General features: G+C 46.1%; 1 protein-coding gene across 1 annotated transcript in view; it reads left to right on the forward strand.

Annotated features, from left to right (window-relative positions):
• FAT2 (FAT atypical cadherin 2) overlaps positions 1-26,983 on the forward strand; it is a 62,453-nt gene that overhangs the window by 21,415 nt on the left and 14,055 nt on the right. Inside the window, exons 9-18 of the mRNA XM_039239503.1 lie at positions 1,030-5,088; positions 6,332-6,528; positions 8,955-9,108; positions 11,146-11,379; positions 13,749-14,132; positions 16,270-16,484; positions 17,504-17,641; positions 18,244-18,387; positions 20,530-20,727; positions 23,964-24,774. Coding sequence (XP_039095434.1) covers positions 1,030-5,088; positions 6,332-6,528; positions 8,955-9,108; positions 11,146-11,379; positions 13,749-14,132; positions 16,270-16,484; positions 17,504-17,641; positions 18,244-18,387; positions 20,530-20,727; positions 23,964-24,774 — 6,534 coding nt within the window. The remainder of the gene's footprint in view (positions 1-1,029; positions 5,089-6,331; positions 6,529-8,954; positions 9,109-11,145; positions 11,380-13,748; positions 14,133-16,269; positions 16,485-17,503; positions 17,642-18,243; positions 18,388-20,529; positions 20,728-23,963; positions 24,775-26,983) is intronic.

A 26,983-nucleotide genomic window follows, 5' to 3' on the forward strand; every position in this document is an offset into this window, starting at 1 on the left:
CTGAGCTGGCTGTTAGCACAGAGCCTAACTCGGGGCTTGAACCCATGAACCGCAAGACCATGACCTGAGCTGACGTCAGACGCTTAACCAACTGAGACACCCAGGCGCCCCAATAATGATTTTCTTTTTTAAAGTAGTGATACCAAAGTTGCCTATTAAGATATTTTAAGTTTAGGGACACCTGGGTGGCTTAGTCAATTAAACATCTGACTTTGGCTCAGGTCATGATCTTATGGTTCATGAATTCGAGCCCCGCATTGGGTTCTGTGCTGACAGCTCAGAGTCTGGAGCCTGCTTCAGATTCTATGTCTCCCTCATTCTCTGTCCCTCCCCTGCTCGTGCTCTGTCTCTCAAAAATTAATGAACATTAAAAAAAATTTTAAGATATTTTAAATTTAAAAAAGGAATCAATTTAAAGGAAAATATGCACTCAATAATGGCATAAAATTGCGAAGGTAGTGGCTGGATATTGAAAAAACTATAAAGGCAATGTGAGAATGCCTGACGTTTAGGAAATCCAGGTGTGGTGGAAAGGGTATTTGGTCAGGAGCCTCAAAGTCTGGATGTTCTATCCAGTCCCTCCCCACTTAACTCTGTGCCACATAACTGATAAGCCCAATGAGGACTTTCCAACCATAGATTATGTGGGGAGCAGACAGGGTGTTTTTTAAGTCTCTCCTATAAAAGTCACCACCAAAATACAGAGTGGAGTGTGCTTTTCCTACAAAGCGTAAGTTTCTTTCTTCACTTTCAAGACCTTCTACAGTTTTGGTTTGTAGCTTAAGTTGTGACCCAAAGACTGAGTGATCATTGAAGCTGCCATTTATGGAGTAGCTACTATGTGCCTTGTGTAAGATATTTTATGAAGTAGGTGTCTTCCCTATATACCATATCATAACTAAATCCAGGATAGCACTGGATTTTGTCCTGTCCAAGTTTTGTGTGATAGCCTCTTTACTGATCTAGAAAGCCTACTCAGTATCTCTTGAACATGTGGTAAATTTCAGTTTGTCTTGTTTTTTGTTTCAGGGAACAGTGAGGGTTTCTTCAACATAAATGCCCTGCTTGGCATCATCACTCTGGCCAAGAAACTTGATCAGGCAAATCATGCCCAATATAGCCTGACAGTCAAGGCAGAAGATCAAGGCTCCCCACAGTGGCATGACCTGGCTACAGTGATCATTAATGTCTATCCATCAGAGAGCAGTGCCCCTATCTTTTCCAAAGCTGAGTACTTTGTAGAGATCCCTGAATCAATCCCTCTTGGGTCCCCAATCCTCCTAGTGTCAGCTACAAGCTCCTCAGAAGTTACCTACGAGTTAAGAGAGGGAAACAAGGATGGTGTATTCTCCATGAATTCATATTCTGGCCTCATTTCCACCCAGAAAAACTTGGACCATGAGAAAATTTCATCTTATCAACTGAAAATCCGAGGCATCAATATGGCAGGTGCCTTTACTGATGTCATGGCCCTTGTTTACATCATTGACGAAAATGACAATGCTCCCATGTTCTTCAAGTCCATGTTCGTGGGCCAAATTAGTGAAGCAGCCCCATTGTACAGCATGATCATGGACGAAAACAACAACCCCCTTGTGATTCGTGCCACTGACAGTGATGAAGAAGCTAATTCCTTATTGGTCTATGAAATTTTGGAGTCAGAGGCTTTGAAGTTTTTCAAAATTGATCCCAGCATGGGAACCCTAATCATCATATCAGAGATGGATTATGAGAGCATGCCCTCTTTCCAATTCAGCGTCTACGTCCATGACCAAGGAAACCCCATCTTATTTGCACCCAGGCCTGTCCAGGTCATCATCAATGTCAGAGATGTAAATGACTCCCCTCCCAGGTTCTCAGATCAGGTATATGAAGTAGCAGTGGTGAAGCCCATCCACCAGGGTATGGAGCTCCTCGTCGTGCAAGCCACGGATGAGGATTCGGAAGTCAATTACAGCATCAAAACTGGCAATGCTGATGAAGCTGTTGCCATCCATCCCATCACAGGCCGAATATCTGTGTCAAACCCTGCCTTCCTGGGAGTCTCTCGGGAGCTCACCATCATGGCTTCTGATGGCCTGTATCAAGATATCACGCTAGTAAAAATTTCTTTGGCACAGGCTCTCAACACAAGCTTACAGTTTGATCAGGTTGTCTACAGGGCAACAGTGAAGGAGAATTTACAGGATAGAAAGTCACTGGTGATTCTTGGTGCCCAGGGCAATCATTTGAATGACACGCTTTCCTACTTCCTACTGAATGGCACAGACATGTTTCGGATGGTCAAGTCAGCAGGTGTATTGCAGACAAGAGGTGTGGCATTTGACCGAGAACAGCAGGACACTTATGAGGTAGCAGTGGAATTGAGGGACAACAGGACCCCTCAGCGGGTGGCTCAGGCTCTGGTCAGAGTATTTGTTGAGGATGTCAATGACAATCATCCTGAATTTAAGCATGTGCCTTATTACACAGTTATCCAAGATGGCACAGAACCGGGGGATGTCCTCTGTCAGGTATCTGCCACTGACAAGGACTTGGGGGTAAATGGTGCTGTCACATATGCATTTGCGGAAGATTATGCATATTTTCGAATTGACCCCTATCTTGGGGACATATCACTGAAGAAACCCTTTGATTATCAAGCTTTAAATAAGTATCACCTCAAAGTCATTGCTCGGGATGGAGGGACCCCATCCCTCCAGACTGAGGAAGAAGTACTTGTCACTGTGAGAAATAAATCCAACCCACTGTTTCAGAGTCCTTACTACAAAGTGAGAGTGCCTGAAAATATCACACTCTATACTCCAATTCTCCACACCCAGGCCCGAAGTCCAGAGGGACTCCGACTCATCTACAACATTGTGGAGGAAGAGCCCTTGATGCTGTTCACCACTGACTTTAAGACTGGTGTTCTAACAGTAACAGGTCCTTTGGACTATGAGTCTAAGACCAAGCATGTGTTCACAGTTAGAGCCACAGACACAGCTCTGGGGTCATTTTCTGAAGCCACAGTGGAAGTCCTGGTGGAGGACATCAATGATAATCCTCCCACTTTCTCTCAATTGGTCTACACTACTTCAATCTCAGAAGGCTTGCCTGCCCAAACCCCTGTGATCCAGCTGTTGGCTTCTGACCAGGATTCAGGGCAGAACCGTGATGTCTCCTATCAGATCGTAGAGGATGGCTCGGATATTTCCAAATTCTTCCAGATCAATGGGAGCACAGGGGAGATGTCCACAGTTCAAGAGCTGGATTATGAAACTCAACAACACTTCCATGTGAAGGTCAGGGCCATGGATAGAGGAGATCCCCCACTTACCGGTGAAACCCTTGTAGTTGTTAATGTGTCTGACATCAATGATAACCCCCCAGAGTTCAGGCAACCTCAGTATGAAGCCAATGTCAGTGAACTGGCAACATGTGGACACCTGGTTCTTAAAGTCCAAGCTCTTGACCCTGACAGCAGAGATACCTCCCGCCTGGAGTATCTGATTCTTTCTGGCAATCAGGATAGGCATTTCTCCATTAACAGCTCATCAGGGATAATTTCTATGTTCAACCTTTGCAAAAAGCACCTGGAATCTTCTTACAACTTGAGGGTAGGTGCTTCTGAAGGGGTCTTCCGAGCAACTGTGCCTGTGTATATCAACACTACAAATGCCAACAAGTACAGCCCAGAGTTCCAGCAGCATGTTTATGAGGCAGAATTAGCAGAAAATGCAAAGGTAGGAACCAAGGTGATCGAATTGCTAGCCATAGACAAAGATAGTGGTCCCTATGGCACTGTAGATTATACCATCATCAATAAACTAGCAGGTGAGAAGTTCTCCATAACCCCCAATGGCCAGATAACCACTCTGCAGAAACTGGATCGGGAAAATTCAACAGAAAGAGTTATTGCTATTAAAGTCATGGCTCGGGATGGAGGAGGAAGAGTCGCCTTCTGCACTGTGAAGATCATCCTGACAGATGAAAATGACAACCCCCCACAATTTAAAGCATCTGAGTACACAGTGTCCATTCAATCCAATGTCAGTAAAGACTCCCCAGTTATCCAGGTGTTGGCCTATGATGCAGATGAAGGTCAGAATGCAGATGTCACCTACTCGGTAGACTCAGTGGAGGACCTGGATGAAGACGTCATTGAAGTCAACCCAACTACTGGTGTTGTCAAGGTGAAGGAGAGCCTGGTGGGATTGGAAAATCGAGCCTTTGACTTAAAAATCAAAGCTCAGGATGGGGGCCCTCCTCACTGGAACTCTCTGGTGCTGTTACGACTTCAGGTGGTTCCTAACGAAGTAGCCTTGCCCAAATTTTCTGAACCTTTGTATACTTTCTCTGCATCTGAAGATCTTCCAGAAGGGTCTGAAATTGGTTCTGTTAAAGCAGTGGCAGCTCAGGATCCAGTCATCTATAGTCTAGTGCAGGGCACCACACCAGAGAGCAACAAGGATGGTGTCTTCTCCTTGGACCGAAACACGGGAGTTCTAAAGGTGAGAAAGGCCATGGATTATGAGTCCACCAAATGGTACCAGATTGATTTGATGGCACATTGTCCCCATAATGACACTCACTTGGTTTCCTTGGTCTCTGTCAATATCCAAGTGAAGGATGTCAACGACAATAGGCCTATATTTGAGGCTGATCCCTATAAGGCTGTCCTCATTGAGAATATGCCAGTGGGAACCTCAGTCATTCAGGTGACTGCCAATGACCAGGACACTGGGAATGATGGCCAGGTGAGCTACAGGCTGCCGGTGGATCCTGGTAGCAATATCCATGAGCTCTTTGCCATTGACAGTGAGACTGGCTGGATCACCACACTCCAGGAACTTGACTGTGAGACCCATCAGACCTACCACTTTTATGTGGTGGCTTATGACCATGGAAGGACCATCCAGCTATCCTCTCAGGTCCTGGTTGAAGTCTCTATTACAGATGAGAATGACAATGCTCCCCGATTTGCTTCTGAGGACTATAGAGGATCTGTGGTTGAGAACAGTGAACCTGGTGAACTTGTGGCCACTCTTAAAACCTTGGATGCTGATATCTCTGAGCAGAACAGACAGGTCACCTGCTACATTACAGGTAAGGATACTTGTCTTGGAATGGCAGTACTGGGGAATATTGAAAAAAGTCAAATAAGAGGTGCCCTAAGACACAGGTTTAAGTCCTGGCTCTGTGACTTATTAGACTCCATTTATAGACTTGGCATGCCTAGTCTCATTTGCTTCACAAGGATGCTAGTAAGATCTAATTTGAGAAAACTCAGACAGCCCCCTGTAAATTGGAAAGTGTTTTGCAGAGATCTATTACTTGAGGTGAAGTAGAAAGAATAGAAGGGAGATACTGTAACTGTTTTCAGTTAGCTTCTAGAGGATGGAAAAGCATCAATAGTCTTATGATCCCTGAAAACTCTGTCAGATGACTGTCCTTGTGGAGTGTATTCTGCCTAGAGCAAGTTTTGGATACCAGAAATACTCCTTAAGTCAATCATAGGACCTAAGTGTTGGAGTGAAAACACTTTCATAGACATGATTCCAGCTCAATCCTCTCATTCCACACACAGGAAAACCAAAGCCCAGATAGGGGCAGAAACTCAACCAAGGTCATATTCCAAGCTTGAGTCAGATCTGGGATTAAAACTACACTCTATGAGCTGCTTTCCCCAGTGGATACCTATTGCAAATTTAAATTGACCCAATCCCTGTCCAATGGCTGAACCAACTAGCCAGTGGCCAAAGAAGAGGGTTTTTAAAATATTTTTTACTGTTTGTTTTTGAAAGAGATAGAGAGTGCACACCTGAGTGGGGGAGGGGCAGAGAGAAGGGGAGATACAGAATCTGAAGCAGGCTCCAGGCACTGAGCTGTCAGTACAGAGCCGACATGGGGCTTGAACTCACCGACTGTGAGATCATGACCTGAGCCGAAGTCGGAGGCTTAACCAACTGAGCCACCCAGGTGCCCCACAATGGAGTTTCTTTATTTCTTGTATAGAACTGAAATTTGCTTCCCTTTAACTTCCCCCAATGCTTTCCAAAGCACACAAAAAAAAAAAAAAAAAAAAAAAGAAACTTGTCTCTCAGCCACATATTTTAGAGTGGTGCTTCTCACAGTGATAATTTCACTTAATAGGAGTTCTCTGAAGTCAGAAGAATCTCCATAACACCAAGTAATTGATTCACTAGAAATATGGGACCCTTTTGCAGGGAGGAAATTTTTGTCTTTCCTAGAAATCCTAGAAAAAGTGCCAGGTGGGCAGCCATCTATGACACAAAGCCTGGTTTATTCCTTTTCCTTGGCTTCTGGAAGCTCTGTTCTATCTTTTTAGAGGGAGATCCCCTGGGCCAGTTTGGCATCAGCCAAGTCGGAGATGAGTGGAGGATTTTCTCGAGGAAGACTCTGGACCGTGAGCACATGGCCAAGTACTTGCTCAGAATCACAGCTTCTGATGGCAAGTTCCAGGCTTCAGTCCTTGTAGAGGTCTTTGTTCTGGACATCAATGATAACAGCCCGCAGTGCTCACAGGTAAGAGCTGGGTAAGGGTGAAGTGACAGTGGAGGCAAAGGAGCTGGAGTGAAGGCTAAGAGGAAGGAGAAGGGCTCAGGGGACTATCTCTGAGGCTGGCCATCACTGACCAGCTCTTGCTTCTCCCCAGCTGGCCTCAGATTAGTGCCCTAGGCAGGGTTCATTCTAGGTAATTCCTTCCCTCTACTCCTGCCATTAGGATATCACCAAGCTCTTTAGAACCTCTGGTCCATACCTTTCCCCCTATACTCCCTACAAAGATCTACTTCTCTGAAAAATATATCCAGAAGTAAAGTAACTTCATTCTCCAAACACAGTCTGCTGTGCCCGTGGGAAAACACTCCTACCACTCAGCTCATTACCATGGCTCATTACGTCCAAAGAGACCTGTCTACAGAGACACCCCACACTGCTCCCATGCCCGTATATACATATCCCCACACCTACATGGATAATATAGGCCATAGATGCCCTCCTCAAGGTTATATGTATACACAAACATGCAGATAGGACAGTTACTTTTTGATAAAGACTTCATTTAATTCATCCCTAAATTACTTTTTGAAAAAATTTTAAATTGCTTTTTATTTATTTATTGATAGAAAGACAGAGAGCAAACTGGGGAGGGGCAGAGAGAGCAAGAGGGAGATAGACAGAATTCTGTGTCTGTCAGCACAGAGTCTGAAGTGGGGCTTGAATTCACGAACCATGAGATCATGACCTGAGCCAAAGTCGGAGGCTTAACCGACTGAGTCACCCAGGTGCCCCAGCCCTAAATTACTCTTGAAAACAAATGTTGAGTAGTGGTGGTGATGGTAGTGGTGATGGTGTGCGTGTGTGTGTGTGTGTGTGTGTGTCCCCGCATGTGTGTGTGTTGGGAAAAGAATTGTGTTCTTAGTGGATGTAAGTGAGCAATCATTGCCATGTAGCTCTGTGTTTAAACATATTTTTCAAAATAGAGTAAATAATTTTTAACTTTGGGGATTTGCATTACCTCAAAGTTTTCAGATAGAATGAAACTATTAACATTTTACTTTTATAACATTTCAAATTACAGTAATTCAAATTTACATAAAATCTAGCCATTCAGAACATATACATAAATACAAACTTACACATACTCACCCATATCCACATACAGAAAGGATCGTCTACAACTCTCTCTATATATGCAAATAACTATACATATATGCACACAGATACATAAGCATATACCTGCATAGTCACAACATTCATCTATCTGTATACCCAACCAGACACGGAAATACATGCATATGACTCACACAAACATACTTACATGTGCATTGCATATATATATATACACTTCACTTATTTGCACACATTTAGGCAACATGTACCTTACAATACAAAAAATACATATATCCCATCACCTTTTCTTCCTCTGTCTTCTACACTCCAACCACATTAAATCATAGTAGAAAAAGAGAACCTATATTATCAGGGTGCATGGAAAATACCTTTGCAGGATCCAAGATGACCACCTATTGGGTGGTCTCAGGACAGCCTTTCTTGGGGAGGATGGTGGCCATACTTTCTTCCTCTTTCCCCTCAGCCATCCTTACAATCAGCCTGCATCCTACCCATACTGGGAAAGGCTAGGACCATGCTCACCCTGGCCTTCCCAGGCATGGTCAACAGCATCACTAAAGCCAGGGAAAAGAGGTCTGAGTGGCCATCTCTACACAGCCCACCCAGGCCCAAAGCCTCCACCCAGAGCAGGGGTTCATGCCCACCCACACCCCGCAGTGGGGGAAACCAGTTTGCTTGGAACCTGTGTCCAGAGCCAGCAGGTATAGGAACATTAGGCTTCCGGGGAGCTCCAGCCTCTCCCCTGTGCCATATCCCCTACTATGAAGGTACCTGCGGTGAAGGGAGGGTGGGGTGCAGTCCCTGGGGACATTTGGGGTCCAGACCTGACTCAAACAGCCTGTCTTGGGGTGTAGGCAGGAGGTGAGCCTGACAGCCTGGCCTCACCACAGAGACCAGGATGCCTGACCTGGGGTGAGTGGCTTGACCTGACACCTTCCAGAATGCCTCATATCAGGCCCATCTCATCAACCTCATCCAGGAGCCTCAAAGGACCCCTGTGGAGTAGGTGGCAGAGGTCCTTCTACTCTGAGTGTGGGCTTCTGATGATGATGGAATTTCTCTCTCACACACTGTCTTTTCTGACCAGTCGTCTTGTCATCCTGCTCCTTGTTTTCAACCTTCATGTTCCTTGCATGTTTCACCTTATTCTCTCTGTTCTACCCACCCCTGCTTCTCTCTCTCTCCCTCTTGCCATCTTGCCCTCCGATCTCTCTTTCTCAGCTTCTCTTTCTCTCTCTCTCTCTCTGTCATTCTGCCTCCCTCTCAATCTCGGTGTATCTCCCACAATCTCCCTCTTCTTTGTCTTCCATCTCCAGCTTCTCTATACTGGCAAAGTCAGTGAAGATATATCTCCGGGACACTTCATTTTGAAAGTCTCTGCAACAGACTTGGACTCTGATACCAATGCTCAGATCACATATTCTCTGCATGGTCCTGGAGCAGAAGAATTTAAGCTGGATCCTCATACAGGTGGGTTTCCTGAGCTGCAGGACCAAGCCAAGAACTTATTTAGTGAATACCAGTGACGAGTACTATGCTAGGTTCCTTGGAGAAGAAACAAGAATTCACTTATCCATCCATCCATTCACTCAGCAAACATATTGGCACTATGTGCCAAGTGTTGCATTAGATGCTGGGGACACAATCAACACACAGACAAGAGCTGTGTCTTATGGGTAAGGCAGTCATTGAATCAGTGGTTTGAACGTGCTGAGTTAGGAAAAAATGCGAGAAGCTAAGGGGAGGTTTGACAGGAGCAGGGAGAGAGTCCTGGGGGCAGAGTTAAGGGAGTAGTAGGGATGGACACTCAAGGAGAATCCATACAAGGACCTTGTTTTGGGAAAGAGCACATACATCTGAGGTCCCGATAGAAGGCCAGAAACTTGTGCACAGAGGGAGGAGAGAGGCCAAGGGTAGAGGTGGGGGCCACAAATCCCACCTTTAGAGCCACTAGAGGATTTAGGCAGGTAAGCTTCATGGTCAAGGACATGATCTCAAGATGTGTATGTTGCAGGCCTCAAAGTATTATTGTAAACATCCCAAGGGAGAAAGTTTATAGAAGTCTAGTCCAGGTTGGGCGTGTGGTAAGAGTTCACTCGACGCAGTTGCCATTGTCATTATTATTAGAGGACAAAGCCCAGAGCTGGAAGCAGAGCCCTGCAGGGTAGACCACCAATGCCTGGGGGAGGATGGGCTGTGAGAGTCTGGTGGAGAAGACGGGATGGGGTCTGCTTCCTTCGGAAAAGCAGCCGCACAGTGGGATCCCCTCCCAGCGGCTAGGGGGGAAGGTGTGGGCAGGGGCAGCACAGAAGGCCCAGGCCACCGATGGCCAGATGTTGACACTTGGCTTGGAACCGGGAGCTCAAAGGACGGCTTGGAGATTCCTGAGCAGGGAGGTGGCAGGTGAGAGTGGTGTCCCAGGAAGCTGTCTGGATAGATAGGAGACAGCATTGTCCTTTCTCATCCAGCATAGGCGTGCTGAGTCACCCCAGGCAGGTTACCTAATCTCTCTCTGCTGCTGTTTGTTCAGCTGCAGGAGGATCAGTGGGGTCTTAAAAAAACTGGGTGGTTTTTCTAAATATGGAAATAATACATGCTCATTGTACAAAAACCCAAACACTGTGGGTGTGTACTATGCAGATACTGGAAAGTCTATATAATAACCAGCCCCTCCCCAAAGAGAAGCACTCTAGAATACTATTTTGTGACTTGCTTTTTTTTCCTCATTGCAACATCTTGGAGGTATTAACAAGGCATTACATAAAACTCGATCATATTTCCTTTAGGGTCACACAGTATTTTACTGTGTGGCTAACATAATGTATTCAATCAGTCCCTTTTTGAAAGACATACGGGATATTTTCAGTATGTTGCTATTATAAACAGGGCTACTGAGAATATCTTTATACTTGCATTTTTATCCTTGGCTGATTATTCTGTAGGATATACTCCTAGATGTGAAATTGTGGGCCAAAGGATAAACACTTTTTTTTTTTAACTTTTTTTTTTAATGTTGATTTTTGAGAGAGAGAAAACAGCACGAGTAGGGGAAGGGCAGAGAGAGAGGGAAACACAGAATCCGACGCAGGTTCCAGGCTCTAAGCTGTCAGGACAGAGTGACACAGGGCTTGAATTGGGAGATCATGACCTGAGTGGAAGTTGAACACTTAACCGACTGAGCCACCCAGGCGCGCCAAAGGATAAACGCATTTTATGTGTTGTTAGAAATTGTCTAGTTGCCCTTTAAAAATGTTGTGCCTCACCTTGTTGGTAGGATCTGAAATAAGTGATGTGGTGGTGGAGAGTGTTTGGGAGAATTAGGGAAGCAGGCAGGTGTGGGACTGAACTTCTTCCCTAACTGTATACACTCCCTTTTCTCTGACCCCTTTTTGTCACAGTGTGACAAAACTCTGTGTCCCTGTGGTTGCCTCACGTAGATACCTAGAAGGCATGTGCGGGAGGCATGTCCCCCAGAGAAAGCTCACCTGCTGTCGTTTCTCTGGCCAGGGGAGCTGACCACCCTTACAGCCCTAGACCGAGAGAAGAAGGATACCTACAGCCTTGTTGCCAAGGCGACGGATGGAGGCGGCCAGTCATGCCAGGCAGATGTGACCCTCTACGTGGAGGATGTGAATGACAATCCCCCTCGTTTCTTCCCCAGCCACTGTGCTGTGGCTGTCTTTGACAACACCACGGTTAAGACCCCTGTGGCTGTGGTCCTGGCCCGGGATCCCGACCAAGGTGAGGAGGAGAATGATTGGAGGCCATTTGCTCATGAGGTCACCTGGGATGAGGGTTTGGCTCCCTGGGACTTAGCAAGGACTCTGCCTCCTTGCTGAGTCTATGAACACTTACAAGAGGAAAATGTCCACATACTGCATACCTAAGTGCTATGTGACAAAAGATTTTGGCAATGTTTTGAGGCCGGCACAGTGCATTTTGGCCTCACTGTTTTTCCCTGGCGCTTAGACCTGAGCCCTTTTAGTTCTGCCATTTAACCCCAAGGACACTTCAAATACAAACATCTAATCCGAAATACACGAATTGGAATTATTTAACTCCAATTAATTTGCCACAAGAAAGGAATTTTTGGCACAAACTCTATTAAGCCAATTAAATTCTTTGATCTATTTTCTATATGATAAAATGAAATCAGTTTCAATATCTTACATTTTAATTTTAATGGCATTATCTGCATTAAGGTTAATTCTTTTTTTTTTAAATTACCAGGCAAGTTTGATTCATGCATGAGTATTTGTTCCATGTTGTACCAATTATAATTTCTGCCATCACAAAGTATTGTGTGTGTGTGTGTGTGTGTGTGTGTGTGTATAGTGCATATGCCCAATTTTCTTAAATTTTAGATAGGTATTGAAGGAGATGGAAGATTTTAGCGTAGAAGTTCAAGAGAGGGCAAATAGAGCAAAGTTATCTAGTGGCTACAAAGCCCTACATAGTGTTCAATTACCTAGTACTTGGATAATTCCAGCGACAGGAAGCTCCCTACTTCCTAGGCAACTACTTGCCTACCTTTCAAGGTACCGCCCTACTTTCTAGCAGCTACCTACTGACCTTCCATGGTACCTCAGATAATTATCAAATGCTACCTATATTGAGTTGACACCCATCATTCCTGGTCCCGCCCTTTGTAGCCACGCAGATCTCCTAGACCCTCGCCCACGACAGCCTTTCTGAGGCTGGGAGGTGGTGATTATCTGCTCTCACCCCAAGCTTTCATTCCTGGGTGAAGGAGACCTAGTTTCTCCAATTACATGCTTCTGATCATGACTTCTTTCTAGGACACATCCTGTGGTATTATGCCAGTTTACCATTAACCCTTCAAAACTGTCATTATTCTAATCCAAATATTCCACTCAGGTATTCCAAATATGGCCTAACCAGAAGCTCCCTCTCTCTAGAAAAAAATGTATACATGGGGGAAATTGTATGATATGCACATTTAATTTATGTAAATCCAGCTATTCTAGCAGGCAGTTTCTACCATCGTTCCACCAAAGGGTGTGTGTCCCCGTATGTGTATGAGATGTGAGACCCTCAGGCTCAGGGATACACTCTTCCCATTGGGTGAGGATCTCATGGGTGACCCTTCACTATTGGGGTTCTTCCTATACTAAAGCCCCTACACACGCCAACTGCTTCATCTAGTACACAACAGATAACAGAAATAACAGAAAATAACAGAATCTGAGCCAAAGCTGGAGAAACACTCCATGTTTTGATTCACTAAGAACTTTCCATACCCATGGAAATGTGTGTCTCCTTAATGTTTTATTTTGACATAATTATAGACACCTAGGAAGCTGCAAAAGTAATACTGAGAGGTTCCTGCACCCTTCACTCCACTTCTCCCAGTGGTAGCATTTTAGCTGTAGGACTACAAACCTTATTCAGATTTTGCCAGTTTCTATACGCACTCATTTGAATGTGTGCATGTGAGCACATGTTTTTGTGTGTATAGTTCTATTCCATATTATCCCACATATAGTTTCATGTACTGCCACCATAACCAAGACACAGAATTATCCTATCACAACCAAGGAACTCAACATAGATGGGTTTGAGCTTGTACAATTTTCACTTTATGAGCTGATGTTAGACTCTGACCCCCACATACACATTTTCAGATAATTTTATGAGTTTGCAGATGCACCCCTCCCCCATGAACCTTTCTATGGGGCCTTGAAGCCCCTGATGAAGAATCCTCACAGAGAGGTTTTCACTCTTTTTTTTTTTTTCTAATTTTTAAATGTTTTTATTTATTTGTGAGAGATAGACAGAGACAGAGCATATGTAGGGGAGGGGCAGAAAGAGGGAGACACAGAATCCGCAACAGGCTCCAGGCTTTGAGCTGTCAGCACAGAGCCCCAATTGTGGGGCTGGAATTCATGAACCCTGAGATCATGACCTGAGCTGAAGTTGGTGGCTTACCTGACTGAGCCACCCAGGCGCCCCAATAGAGAGGTTCTCACCCTTAACACAGCCTGAGCATGTTAGCCTTTATGGGAACCCTCCTCCCCAGGCTCTCCTGTGGCTAGAAAGTTCACTGCAAGCAGGGCCTGTGGGAACCGTGCCCTTGGTCTCCCCAACAGGTGCCAATGCCCAGGTGGTTTACTCTCTGACGGACTCTGCCGAAGGCCATTTTTCCATCGAGGCCACCACGGGTGTGATTCGGCTGGAGAAGCCGCTACGGGCCAAGCCACAGGAAGCACTGGAGCTCACCGTCCGCGCCTCTGACCTGGGCTCCCCGATACCATTGTCCACGCTGGGAACAGTCACCGTGTCAGTTGTAGGCCTCGATGACTACCTGCCTGTGTTCCTGAACACTGAGCACAGTGTGCAGGTGCCCGAGGACGCCCAGCTTGGCACGGAGGTGCTGCAGCTGGCCACCCTCACTCGCCCTGGTGCAGAGAAGACCGGCTACCGTGTGGTCAGCGGGAATGAACAGGGGAGGTTCCGCCTGGATGCCCGCACAGGTGAGCTGGCACCTGAGGCAGCCTCATCCCCTGCATGCACTTGCACCCAGGGTCTAGGGGAACACTGGCTTCTTCACATATTGGGGGCGGGGCAGGGGGCATACAGACCCTCCAAGGGCAGAACTCCTTTGGCTCTTTCTTCACTGTGCATCTCTCCATGTCCCAAGTTCCTTCTTCCACCCTGGGGCCAGCTTATCTGGGGACCTTCTTTATTTTACCACATCCCCACCTGGGACCCTTGGCGACCCAGTCTTCTTCCACAGTTTGTAGTTTCATGGTCCCAGCTCAGGCCCAGCCCCTGGAAGCTGAGGCCACTCTGTCCTTGCCTGCAGAGGCATGAAGCACTTACTGGATGGAATCTGGGCATGAACAACCCAGGGCAGGGCTATCTGCTTCCCTCCTCCAGCCCTCCCCAAATATCCTGACACCCCTCCATCTCCTCTCATTCTTATGAAGAGAGAACTAGGGAATAGTCTCTTCTTTCCTCCTAACCACTGAAAAGTCTAAGTCAGACTCACAGAACCCCATGGAGGGGCCTCAGAGGTGGTCCAGGTCAGATTCCTTTCCACAGCCCCTAAAGCAGTGATTATACTCTAACTCCTAAAGCAGCTGCCTTAGCATTGAGCACTATTTTTTAATGGTTGTACTATATAAAAAAAATAGAACAGTGTAATGAACCCCATGTTCCCATCACCTGGCTTCAGTAATTGTCAACATAAGCCAGTCTGATTTCATCTTTACCCTTTACCACCATCCCCATGCACACATATGGCATTTGTTTGATAGGCAGTATTTTAAGTCTCTTTTAATCTCTAACATTTTCCTCGCACTCTTTATTTCCCCGGTGGTTTAACTAATGAAACTTGGGTCAGTGTCAGGCAGAATTTTTCTATTTTGGATTGACTAGTAGCTGTATCTTTATGATGTCATATATCTCTCTAGCCCTTATCTTTCTTTTAATTAAGATTTGGATTAAAGACCTTGATCAGGTTCAAGCTCAATTTGTTCTTTTATTAAAATTTTTTAACATTTATTCATTTTTGAGAGAGAGAGAGAGTGCGAGTGGGAGAGGGTCAGAGAGAGAGCGAAACACAGAACCTGAAACAGGCTCTAGGCTCCAAGCCAGCTGTCAGCACAGAGCCTGATGCGGGGCTGGAACCCAGGAACTGTGAGATCATGACCTGAGCCTATGTCCGACGCTTAACCAACTGAGCCAGCCAGGCGCCCCGTGGTTCAAGCTCAATTTTGTGGCAACAGTGCTTCAGAGATGAGGCTGTGATGTACTTTGCACTATGTTGAGAGGCATATAATAACCGATAGGTTTTTTTCCTGAGGTTAAGATTGACAGTGGGCTTGCATGTTGTCAGCCCCACCCACCCATTATAGAGTTCTTTGTCAGCTGTCCTTCTAATGGCTTTAGCAAACTTTGATGATTATTTCCTAGAGATATTATTTCATTAGGGGCAGAAAAATGGCAGTCTTCTAATTTTATCATTCCTCATTCATTTACCAACTGGAATTCTTTATAAAGAAGAGTTTACTACCATTAAATATTTGGTTATCCAGGAACAGCTGGATAAATCCTTATTCATTTCCAATTTTCAGAAAAATAAATCCATGTCCTAGCAGTTCATTTAACACCTTTGAGTGTTATAAAACTCTTTATAATCTAAGTTCTGTCATTGACTAGCCGGGTGAACTTGGGCAGGTCATTTACCTTGAGAGCATCAACTGATTCACCTAGAAAAGGGGAACCACAGTTGCTCCTGCTCTACAGAGTTAGTATAGATAGACATGAAAAAGACTTACTATTGCAGATTTAAATGAAATTTCAATGAAATATTACAGACATAAATGAGGGAAACACTGCTGTGGAGAATGACAACAAAGAAAGTGAAGGAGATAAAAGGGAAGAGGAGGGGAAGGTAATAGGGAAATAGAAAACAAAGATGGTGCTGTAAGAGATGAAGGATGAGATGATGGAGGAGATGAAGGAGATGATGGAGGAGATGAAGGAGCAGATCTGTCTCTTCCACCTGTTGAGCTGCCTCTCCTGGGGTTTGGCTCAAGACCCCTCAGCCCTCTGCCTGTGTGGTCCCAAATTCTTCATTGCTCCCATCGTCTCTTGTTTCTTCAGGGATCCTGTATGTCAACAAGAGCCTGGACTTTGAGACAAGCCCCAAGTTCTTCCTATCTGTAGAGTGCAGCCGGAAAGGCTCTTCCTCCCTCAGTGACATGACTACAATCGTGGTCAACATCACTGATATCAACGAACACCGGCCCAGATTCCCCCAGGATTTGTACACCACAAGGGTCTTGGAGAATGCTGCCGTGGGTGACGTCGTGCTCACTGTAAGGATCTGCAACTTTGCCCTTTGGGAGGCTTGGATGTGGTTGGATTCTTATCTCCTCCTCCCCAGATGTCTATAAACATGAGTTAGTTTATCAATTTATACACTATAGACTTGATTCTGACTTGAAGCCACTTGGCCAAACTGTTTCTCGTGACAGAGAGTCTCAGGGTCATGTTTGATAAGGTCTAGATCATGCATTGATAGAATGGGGCATGGGAGAGCCTTCAGAGGGGTCTCTGCCCAGTGGCTCCAAGGTCTAGGAAGCACCTGGTCACAATGTGTGATGTGGAGATTCAGTGGGGGGAGGGGGCACCAAATAACACTTCACTGGGGGGAGGGGCACCAAATAACACTTCTTCGCATTTAATCATGTAATTATTCCCTACTACATACAGTGAAAACAAACTATATGTCTGTATTCAAAGTTGTCTATGACCTCTTTTTATTTTGCCTTCTGGTCTTATCTCCTTCTACTCTCTGACATGCATCCTATGTTCCAACCACCCAGGAAGATGTGCCTTTCCCCAAACAGCCTCTGCATTTTCATACATTCTGGGCTCATGTCTGGAATGCTGGCTCCACTCGCAGAAGCTCTTCTTATCCTTCTGGGACTCATGAATGCTTTGCTAATCTCCCCAGGTAGAATTTATCACTGTGTTCTCTGTGCTCTCATAAAGCTGGTCACACTTGGCCTCAAATTAGAATTACCCATAACATTAGACATTAAGCTTCCTGTGGGCGTATTTATTTTGGCACATCCCTCACCTCCTAGCTCAGGACCTAGCACCCTGTCAGTATGACTGAATGAGTAAAGGAATGAGCCATGGCATGCTGAAATCTGTACTAGGATATAAAATGAAGAGATTCCTTTGGCAGGGATGACTGGTCCACGGGACTGCCGGCCCAATGGCAATCATTGGAGAGGACGCTTATCTGTTCCCCTGATGCTCCCAGGGGCCAGTACTCCCTTCTGGTCCCTCTTGACCTCCATTCACAACAACCCTCCCACTGCAGCAGGTGTCAGCGACTGATGAAGATGGACCTGTAAATAGTGCCATCACCTACAGCCTGGTAGGAGGGAATCAGCTCGGGCACTTCACCATCCACCCCAAGAAGGGAGAGCTACAGGTGGCCAAGGCCCTGGATTGGGAACAGGTAGGTCATGTGGGAGGGGCCCGACCTGAGTTCATCAGAACAGAGGTATGGTCCCAGTGCAAGTACAAAGAACTGTGGTCAGCACTCCATGCTGATTTTCTAGACCTGCCCTCAGTGTTCCACACTTGTTTTCTCTGTGTGGTCAATGTGACCTATGAGGCCAGAGGCAGGAGAGGGACTAAGAGACCCTTAACCTCCCTTAGAAGAGCTCAGGCTAGCTTCTTACTCTTGACAAGCAATCATTAGATAATAAATTAGTAGATAATACATTCTTATTTACTGAGCACCTGCTCTGTGCCAGGAACTCTGCTAAGTGCTTTACATACTTATTTGGTCCTTAAAATAATCCTAGGGGTGGGTCCCAATAATTTCACAGATGTTTAGTCACCTTCCCAATGTCTCACAGCTAGTAAATTGTTCAACTGGAAATCAAACTCATTTCTTCCTGACTCCAAAATCTAGACCCTAAAACAGTATGTACCAGCAAAGGGGGTAGGCATAGGGGAGTGTCTGCATCTTATTTTTTGGAAAACATTAGTGATGAGTCATGGGGCAGAACTGAGGGGTCATGTTGCTAACTCTCTACTGGCATCTTGCTATAGACTTCTAGCTATTCCCTGAGGCTCCGAGCCACAGACAGCGGGCGACCCCCACTGCATGAGGACACAGACATTGCTATCCAGGTGGTTGATGTCAATGATAACCCACCGAGATTCTTCCAGCTCAACTACAGCACCTCCGTCCAGGTACGCTTGAGCTTCCAAAGACATCTTGAAGGCCTCCTCCCTTCATTTCCCTCCTAGTGGAGGGTGCTCACCACTGATATCTGTCCACCCAAACATTGGCTGTGACCTTGCCAACTAATATCCCTAATGGCAACACAGCCTGCAACAAGGGATTACGAATTACAGAATTAACAAATAATAAAGTGCTAGGCACTTGCACACCCATTACCTCATCTGGGACCCACATAGCTACATGAAGCAGGTGGTACAGTAGTCATCCCCCCCCCCGTATTCGTGGTTTTGCTCTCTGTGGTTTCAGCCAGGATGACATCTAGTCAGCCATGGTCCAGAAGCTGGTGTTCCCCTTCTGACGTATCATCAGGTCAGTAGTGGCTTAGTGTACGTCACACATGCTGTGTGCTTATGTCATTCATCTCACTTCACTTCATCATGTAGGCATCTTACCATCCTCACATCATCACCAGAAGAGCAAATACAGATACTTTGAGAGAGAGAGAGACCACACTCACATAACTTTTATTATAGTATATTGTTATAATTTTCTCTTTCATCATTATTTATTGTTGTTAATCTCTTATTGTGCCTCATTTATAAATTAGGCTTTATCATAGATATGTATACATAGAAAAAACCCCCAATATATATAAGGTGTGGTACTATCCATGGTTTTAGGCATTCACTGAGGGTATTAGAACATATTCCCAAGGATAAGGAGGCCTGCTCCGTCCACTTTACAGATTTTTTAAATGGATGTACAGAGATGTGCCATAGTTAGAATATGGCAAACTTGGGATTTAAACCCAGAAGATTTTCCAGATCCCATGTTATTTCCACCAAACTGATAGTTTACAAATGGGATTTGAAGAGGGCCTAGGGATTCAGTGGGGAATTGTGACCATAAGAGGTTGGTGGCGGGGGGTGGGGGTGGGGGTGGTTGGGGGCGAGGAAGAGGATAAGAAGACAGAATTGTGGATCCTGCTATGTACCAGCCAGAGTCATACACTTCACTTGTTTGTGTATTATGGGTATTAGTTAGGATGCTTTGACTGCCAATAATAGATTATCTGACTAAAACCTTGTTAAATAATAAGGATTTATTTCATATAACAAAAGACATGATGGTGGTAAGTTCTTTTCAAGAATTGGTTATTTCAGTAAAAAACAGTATCACAGCTTTGAGCTAGCTTTTTCGAAATTCACTCACCTTCTTTCTCATGGTTATAAAACAGCTGCTGCAGCTCCAGCATCACATCCTTGTCTAACCATCTTCAAAGGCAAACAGAAGGGGACTCCCCACTCCCCCAGGATCTGTTTTTATCAAAGAAGAAAACTTCTTAAAACCCTCATCTGGTTGACTTCTCCAATGATCAGAATCAGATGACATGACCACTATTAAACCAAAAACTGGCACTTGAAATCAGATTTTATAACTGACTTAGACCACTCATAGTCCATCTTTTCTTAATAAACACAGCTTTTATGAGATATTGCCACCCCACACCCCAACAAAAGGCAGGTTTTGTAAGAAAGGAAGGAAGGAATGCCTGTTGGATAGGCAACTGTTAGTTTCTGTCCCTAAGATTCTGTTTGTAGATAGGGTTTTTGTTGCAAAAAGACAGTGAACAACCACTGTGTCATAGATACTGAATTCCCATGTTATGGAGTAAAGACTGGAACAGTATCCAGGGAATCTATTTTTCTTAGTTGAATTCCTACTAATTTTTAAATTTTCTCATTGAGTGGCTGTTCCATTGGTCTTCTAAGCAGGAAACCATTCGTAAGTGTTCAGTTGACCCTACGAATCGCATTTCCATATGGATCCCAGCCACTTATTAATTTATGTACATGAATCATCAGCTGTGTGACCTTGTACAAGTCATCTTCTGTAGGATAAGGGGACTCTAAGGACCCTTCTGGCCTTAAAGGGCTCTGTTTCCAAGACCTAGCACCACTCTCAGGAAGCTCCTGGTCTAGACTAATCATAGGCTGGCAGAATGAATGAATGGCAGCTTGAGGTCCAGGCATGGCCTGAGAGCAGCCAGAGTGCTGAGGATTAAACCCAGATGAGGGGACCCAGAAAAATGCAAAAGGAAGGACTAGAATTCATGCTGCTCTTTGATTTCCTGTTGCTCTCTGTCCCAGGAGAACTCACCCATTGGCAGCAAAGTCCTGCAGCTGATCCTGAGCGACCCAGACTCCCCAGAGAATGGCCCCCCCTACTCATTCCGAATCACCAAGGGGAATGATGGCTCTGCTTTCCGAGTGACCCCTGATGGATGGCTAGTGACCACTATGGGCCTGAGCAAGAGAGTCCAGGAATGGTATCAGCTTCAGATCAAGGTGAGAGCTGTGTTGGGTCACTGGTGTGACCATGGGGACAGTAATGTGCTGGCAAAAGCACTACCAGTGCTTCTATTATTACGGGGAAGTGTACAGAGCTCTTACCAGGTGCTGGGCAGTGGGTTAAGTGCTCCACGTGCCTTATTGCATTAAACCCTCACAACAGGCTTTAGGGCAGGTACAGTAACCATCCCCATTTTACAGATGTGGTAACTGAGGCACAGGGAGCTTGAGTAACTGGCTTAAAGTAATACTGCTAATAAGTGGCAGAAGTGGGTTGCTTCAGACCAAACACTCCGACCCTAGAGCCTAAGGTCTTAATTCCTACACTGCCTCCAGACTGAATCCTTGAGTTTGGCCAGAACAGCTCTCAGAACCTCACAGAAATTGGTGTGGGGTCCAAACTGGAAAACATGTATACATGTGTAGGGGCTTATGGTGGTGTTGCAAAGCGTAGTGTGAGAATAGCCAAAGTAAAGTTGTCAAGATGGTAGTTAAACATTTCTTCTTCATTTCAATTCCCTCAAAATCCCTTTCTTAAATCTCAAATCATAGTGGATCCTATTGTTCTGTGAACTTCTCTGGGATCAGGATGATGTATCCATCCATTCATCTAGTCACCCGATCAGTCATTCACTAAGTCTTTGAATAAATATTGAGCACCCATCACATGCCAGGCCCTATGCTAGTGGCTAGTAATGTAGCAGGGGGAAAGAAGGGGAAGGTCCTCATAGGCTTTTGATTCCGACCATGGAGATAAACAATAAAGAGATGAAGAAGTAAAGTGATGAGAGGCTCATAAGGCACAGGGGAGACATATTCAGAGGATGGCTGCCCTCATGAGGAGGGGACCTTTGAGCTGGGACCTGAGAAGTGAGCTGTGTAAAAATGGGCAGGATAGTGTCACAGGCAGGAACAAGATGAGCCAATGTCTCGAGCCAAGAGTTCAAGCTCTCGAACAAGAGCTTGAAGTGGCCTGAGATGGAGCCAATGTGGTCAGCATGGTCAATTATAATGGTAATAAGCTGAAGAGATGGGGTGGGTGGATGATGGAGGTCTCATACCTTGGGTAACCATACTACTTGAGGTCCAAACTATGATGCTCTCGAGAGGGAGAGAAGCACTAAAAATAGTTAATTGGCGATCATTGAGCCACAACAGGATCAATTAGTGAAAATCAAGACTGATCTGGGCAAACCAGGAAGTATAGCCAATCCTAATTATGAGCCTTGGTATTACTTTTAGTGTTACTTCCAATCCCACTTGGAGCTAGTGGTGCTGAAACCTTGGGCTGATCATGAAGACGCAGGGAGTGGATAGACTAGGGACAGGCTCTGCATGGAAATAAACAGGAGTTGGTGATAGATTGGATATGGGAGGAAAGAGAAGAATCAGGGGTGACTCCCAGGTTCCTGGGTCCAGTGAAGACTGGATGGCGGGGCCATTTATGAAACTGGAAAGCCGGTGGGGTGGGGGAAGAATGGGTTTACGGGGTAAAATGAGGCCTCTGTTTTGCATATGTCACCTTTTAGATGCCCATGAGAAATCTACGTGTCCAGTAGGTAGTTGGGAATGCGAATCTGCAGCTCAGCACAGATTAGGTGTGGGCTCTCAAAGCTTAGGTCATGGACATGACCGCCTGGAGAAAGATGAAAGAGATCAGCTTCCTGAACTCTGTATCCTGAACCAGACGATCACTCAGTAATTTTTATCAGCATCTCCTGCATTTATCCTGTATTTCCACTTTTGTTCACTTGGAGGCACTAGAGGCCAGCAAAGAAATGGGCTATGGACACAGGTTCAGATTCTGCTCTGGCCTTATCTGCTGTGTGGCCTTGGGCAAGTTACATGACCTCTTTGAGCCTCACTTACAGCTGTTGTAAAATGAAAGACTTCACGGGATAAGCTAAGGGTTTGGGTTAGTGTTGATATGGATCTCAGATCATGCATTGGAAGCATTTAAAAGTGACCAGCACACAGTTTGCACTTAGTCGATGCCACCTGCTACTTAGCAGTAGTATTAATTACTGTCATTGCTGTTGATACCCCATCTGTGTTATACACAAATCCCAGTAATAGCTGTAGTTTTACAACCTTCTCCCTCCACTCAAAGCACTGAAATAAGATATTACTCTAGGGAAACTTGTGGAGACCCTGGGTGACAGCTGTGAAAGTGATCATGTCACTGAGGACAGGAAGGAAACTTCATTCTTGCTAATCTGGACACAAAGTTGCAGGGATGCTTGGCAAAATGTGAAAGGAAAAGGCATTTTTTATTTTATTTTTATTTACATTCTCTTCTTTGCTTAACTGAGGTCATGGCACGGCCTTGTTAAAACTTTCAATGGTTTTTCATGACTCTGACATAAAACCTGACCTTGGGCTCCTCAGCCCGTCAGTGACCAGGTGGCCTCCCTCACGCCCTCCTCTGGCCCTCAGACCTGCCCACTTGCTCTAGCAGCCGGGGCCCCTTTCTGCTGGTCAAGCTCATCACATTCTTTCCACCAAGGGCTTCACACTTTCTGTTCCCTCTGTCATCTCCTCTCCTCACCTCTCTCTCACCCCTCAGGATTCAGCTCAAGTGTCACCTCCTCAGGGATGCCTTCCCTCCCGCCTGATCTGCGTTAGGTTCCTTTCCCTCTTCAGATCTCTGTCCCATTCTCCACTGATTTCCTTCACAGTACATTATCCAAGTCTCACATTCCCTTGTTTATTTAGTAATGTATTTATTGTCCCTGGCCCATAGAAAAAACTCAGTGAGTATTTGTTAGCTGAGGGAGAAATGCCCACTCCAACCCCAGTCACAATCACTTGATCTTAGCCAAAAAGCAAGAAGTGATCCCAATCACATAGTAAAGGGGTGTCTCAAAGAAAACCTCCTTGGGCTGACAGGGGCCATGAAGGATGTGCAGCGGAATCATGAAAAGACAGTTGATGACTCGCTTAAGGAAAGAGACAGAATGAGGGACATTGGAGAGAAAGGAGGCTCACGTTTGAGTGGCCTGAGAGATTTAGGAAGAGGCTCAGAGAGATGTCAAATGAGGAAATGGAGCTCAGTCTTACCACATGGTACGGGATGTAACTCCCTCCACAAAACCTTCAGTGCTTTTGGAGTTCTTGTTTTCTTTTTCACTTGCGACGCTGTGCTGAGTCTGCCCCTGAGCAGAGAGGCCCGGATAGTTTGGGCCACAGACACCTGCAGCCCATGGTAACGGCAGTGTCTGCTCTGCCCACAGGTGTCAGACAGCGGCATCCCTCCCCTCTCGTCCTCGACGTCTGTCAGTGTGCACGTCACGGAGCAGAGCCTCTACCCACCCTCTGCCCTCCCACTGGAGATCTTCATCACCATCGGGGAGGAGGAGTTCCAGGGCGGCATGGTGGGCAAAATCCACGCCACAGACCGAGACCCTCAGGACACGCTGACCTACAGCCTGGCAGGAGAGGAGACCCTGGGCAGGCACTTCTCAGTGGGCGCAACTGATGGCAAGATTATTGCCACCCAGGGCCTGCCTCGTGGCCGCTATGCATTCAACGTCACAGTCAGTGATGGGACCTTCACTGCCACTGCTGGGGTCCACGTCCATGTGTGGCACGTGGGGCGGGAGGCTCTGCAGCAGGCTGTGTGGATGGGCTTCCACCAGCTCACCCCGGAGGAGCTGGTAAGTGACCACTGGCGGAACCTGCAGAGGTTCCTCAGCAACAAGCTGGACATCAAACGAGCTCACATTCACCTGGCCAGCCTTCAGCCTGCAGAGACCATGGCTGGGGTGGACGTGCTCCTGGTCTTTGAGGGGCATTCTGGAACCTTCTACAAGCTCCAGGAGCTGGCATCCACCATCACTCACTTGGCCAAAGAGATGGAGCACTCGGTGGGAATTCAGATGAGGTCAGCCATGCCTGTGGTGCCGTGCCAGGGCCCAGGCTGCCAGGGTCAAATGTGCCAAGAGAGTGTGCACCTGGACCCCAGGGTGGGACCCACGTACAGCACAGCCAGGCTCAGCATCCTGACCCCACGGCACCGCCTGGAGAGGAGCTGCTCCTGCAGTGGTGAGTCATGGGCTTCTCCAAGACACCCAGCACGGTGGGGCTCAGCCAGCTTGCCTCCGGGGATGGACGTCCCAGGGAGGCTCTGGAGGGAGTACTTAGAGGGAGTTTTAACAGGGCTAAGGGCCACAGACCACAGGCCACCGGGAGACAGGCGGCAGCCTCACAAAACCTAGTCATGGAACAGCACCTCCCATTCCTGGCCACTTTTTGGAGTTTTGAAAATAACGGTGAGGAATCAAGAGGCTGTAGGTAGCATGAGGGCTAAGAGCAGACTCTGCCATCAGACTGCCTGGGTTTCAATCCCAGCTCAGCCACTTGCTAGCCAACTGACCTTAGGAAAATTTTCCAGCCTCTCCGTGCGTTTGGGCAGTTATAGGAATTAAATGAGTATTAAATGTCAAGGGCTTGCTTAGGAAAGTATCTGATAAGGGCGCCTGGGTGGCTCAGTGAGTTAAGCCTACGACTTTGGCTCAGGTCATGACCTCACAGCACGGGAGTTCAAGCCCCGAGTTGGGCTCTGTGCTGACAGCTCAGAGCCTGGAGCTGCTTTGGATTCTGTGTCTCCCTCTCTCTCTGCCCCTCCCTCGCTTGTGCGCACACACTGTCTCTCTTTCTCAAAAATAAACATTAAAAAAAAGTGCTTGATATATAGATAATGGTCAAGAAACACGAGTTATTGCTACTACTACTACTATTACTACCACAGCCTGGTGGTTATAATCTCAAGATTTAGACTAGACATCTCAGGTTTGAACCCCAGCTCCATCTCTTACCAGCTGTGTGACCTTGGGTGGGTTATTAAAACATCTGAATTGTAGTTTCTCAACTACAAAATAATGAAAATATTACCATTTGCTTTCTGGAATTGGTCTGGGGAGTAAATTATTTAATGGGTATAAAAGCACTTAACCTTTGTGGGGCCCATCATAAGCACGCCATCAATGATGGCTGTCATACACACGGTGGCAGTGGGTTGCTAGGACTCTGCTTTGTGCCAGGCACTATGTATATGTTAGCTGAACTGACTGTCACCAACACCCTGTGAAGCAAGGTCATTAGATCCAACTAGAGTTGAAACTGAGGGATGGGGTTGTATTGGTTCGCATGAAACTGTACAGCCTACAACGAAGGGCTGGTTAGTTAAATACCTATGTGTCCTATTCTTTACTACACTCTACAGGAAGTTAGTTTTCTGATTAGACTCAACTCCAGCACCCCTGGCATCAAGAATCAGAGCCCTGGACCAGCTCAGGGACATTGGCAAGAGGAAAATGACATCGCCTCCCACTCACCATTGCCCCCTGCCTGGCCTGGCCTGTCTTTTAAGGGTCTCCCCAGTTTGCATTAGGGAAATTCCAAAGCTCCAAAGATTTGTGGGCTTTTTCTAGGTCCCACTGTATTTAGGCTGAGTGAGCTACTCTGGATGGGGGTGGAGGGGAGGTTCCCTTCTGTGTCCCATGCCCCAGGGCTGCCTGCAGGGAACGCTGTGATGGCTCAAGGTTCTCTTGTGGTCACCCGGCACCAGAAAGAAGAAGTTCTAAAATTCAGGCTTCTTCAGAATCATCTGGGGAGTGTGTTTTTAAAGAGAACTGCTCTTGTGTATCACAGAAAGTCTTGGGTAAGGCTTAGAATTGGTATTTTTTTCTTTCATAGTTTATCGGCAAGTTGGTTTCCATATAACACCCAGTGCTCATCCCAACAAGTGCCCTCCTCCATGCCCATCACCCCCCTTCCCCTCTCCCCCTCCCCATCAGCCCTCAGTTTGTTCTCAGTATTCAAGAGTCTCTCATGGTTTGTCTCCCTCCCTCTCCCCAACTATTTTCCCCCTTCTCCTCCCCCACGGTCCTCCGTTAAGTTCCTCCTAATCCTCCTTTGAGTGAAAGCATATGGTATCTGTCCTTCTCTGCCTGACTTATTTTGCTCAGCATAACACCCTCTAGTTCCATCCACGTTGCTACACATGGTAGAATTGGCATTTTTTTAAATAAAGTTTTTATTTCAATTCCAGTATAGTTAACATAGTGTTACGTTAGTTTCAGGTGTACAAGAGAGTGATTCAATAGTTCTACACATTACTCGGTGCTCATCATGATAAACGTATTCTTTTTTTTTTTTTTAATTTTTTTAAATTTATTTCTAGGAGAGAGAGAGAGAGAGACAGCGAGAGCAGGGGAGGGTCAGAGAGAGAGGGAGTCACAGACTCCGAAAC

This window comes from Hyaena hyaena, unplaced genomic scaffold, assembly GCF_003009895.1.
Source record: "Hyaena hyaena isolate Hyena2069 unplaced genomic scaffold, ASM300989v1 scaffold_157, whole genome shotgun sequence".
Classification (NCBI taxonomy): Eukaryota; Metazoa; Chordata; class Mammalia; order Carnivora; family Hyaenidae; genus Hyaena; species Hyaena hyaena.